Source organism: Malurus melanocephalus, unplaced genomic scaffold, assembly GCF_030028575.1.
Source record: "Malurus melanocephalus ecotype Western Australia unplaced genomic scaffold, MMel_1.1 scaffold_2539, whole genome shotgun sequence".
Classification (NCBI taxonomy): Eukaryota; Metazoa; Chordata; class Aves; order Passeriformes; family Maluridae; genus Malurus; species Malurus melanocephalus.
This window is the reverse complement of record NW_026625771.1, coordinates 161-918: the sequence shown is the minus strand read 5'-3', so window position 1 is coordinate 918 and position 758 is coordinate 161. Positions and strand designations below refer to the sequence as shown.

At 63.2% G+C, this 758-nt stretch overlaps 1 protein-coding gene across 1 annotated transcript in view; it reads right to left on the bottom strand.

The window, feature by feature from the left end:
- Positions 1–347, bottom strand: part of LOC130587834 (E3 ubiquitin-protein ligase TRIM15-like) — a 5,724-nt gene extending 5,377 nt beyond the window's left edge. The window contains exon 1 of the mRNA XM_057388803.1: positions 48–347. Within this exon, the coding sequence (XP_057244786.1) occupies positions 48–347 (300 nt within the window). The remainder of the gene's footprint in view (positions 1–47) is intronic.
- Between the last annotated feature and the right edge of the window lie 411 nt (positions 348–758).

Here is a 758-nt window from a genome sequence, read left to right as displayed (position 1 = left end):
CAGGCAGTCAGGAGAAGGAATTCCCGTGGTGGGATCATGGACCTGACCTTGTCCTGCCGGGCAGGTCCCTCCTGGACCGGACCCCCGGCAGCCCCCGGTCCCTCGTGGCCGGAGCCGGACGCTTCCCCATTGCCCTTGGGAGTGCCGGGATAGCGGTGCCAGCAGCAGAGCTGCTCCAGCTSCCCCCGGCCCTGCTCCAGCCCCAGCAGCTTCAGCTTCTCCGCCAAATGCTCCAGGTGCTGCTTGGCCTGGAAGTTTCCCCTCCGGAGCCGGCGCCGGTGTCCGGCAGCTTCGGCCTCTCCAGACCAGGAGTGTCCGGYGGTGCCTCCGGAGCCTTCCTGAGCCATGGCCGGGGCTGCTGCAGCTCTGCTGCTCCTCTTGCTCCGATCCCTGCACCAGTGGGGTTTGGGATGGCTGAGCAGAGGGGGTGAGGATCCCTCAGCAATTCCCTCCCCACCAGGAATTGCAGTTCCTTCCCCAAAACTCCCTCTCTGTCCCCCCACACCCCCCTCCCACCCTCTGGAATACGGGACCCTCCACCCTGGGAAGGATTTTCTGTCTTTTTGCTGCTTTCCTTTGGTTTGGAACCAACTCGAGAGGTCCCCATGATCCCACCCCAGACAGATCAAACCCCGCTGTGTCCGCACCTCACACTCGGAAAAAATCCAGGAAAAACATCCCAGAAAAACACCCAGGAAAATCCTCCCTCGGCTGGAGCCGTCCCACACCGCACACTCACCCCTGGGTGGGTGTTCAAG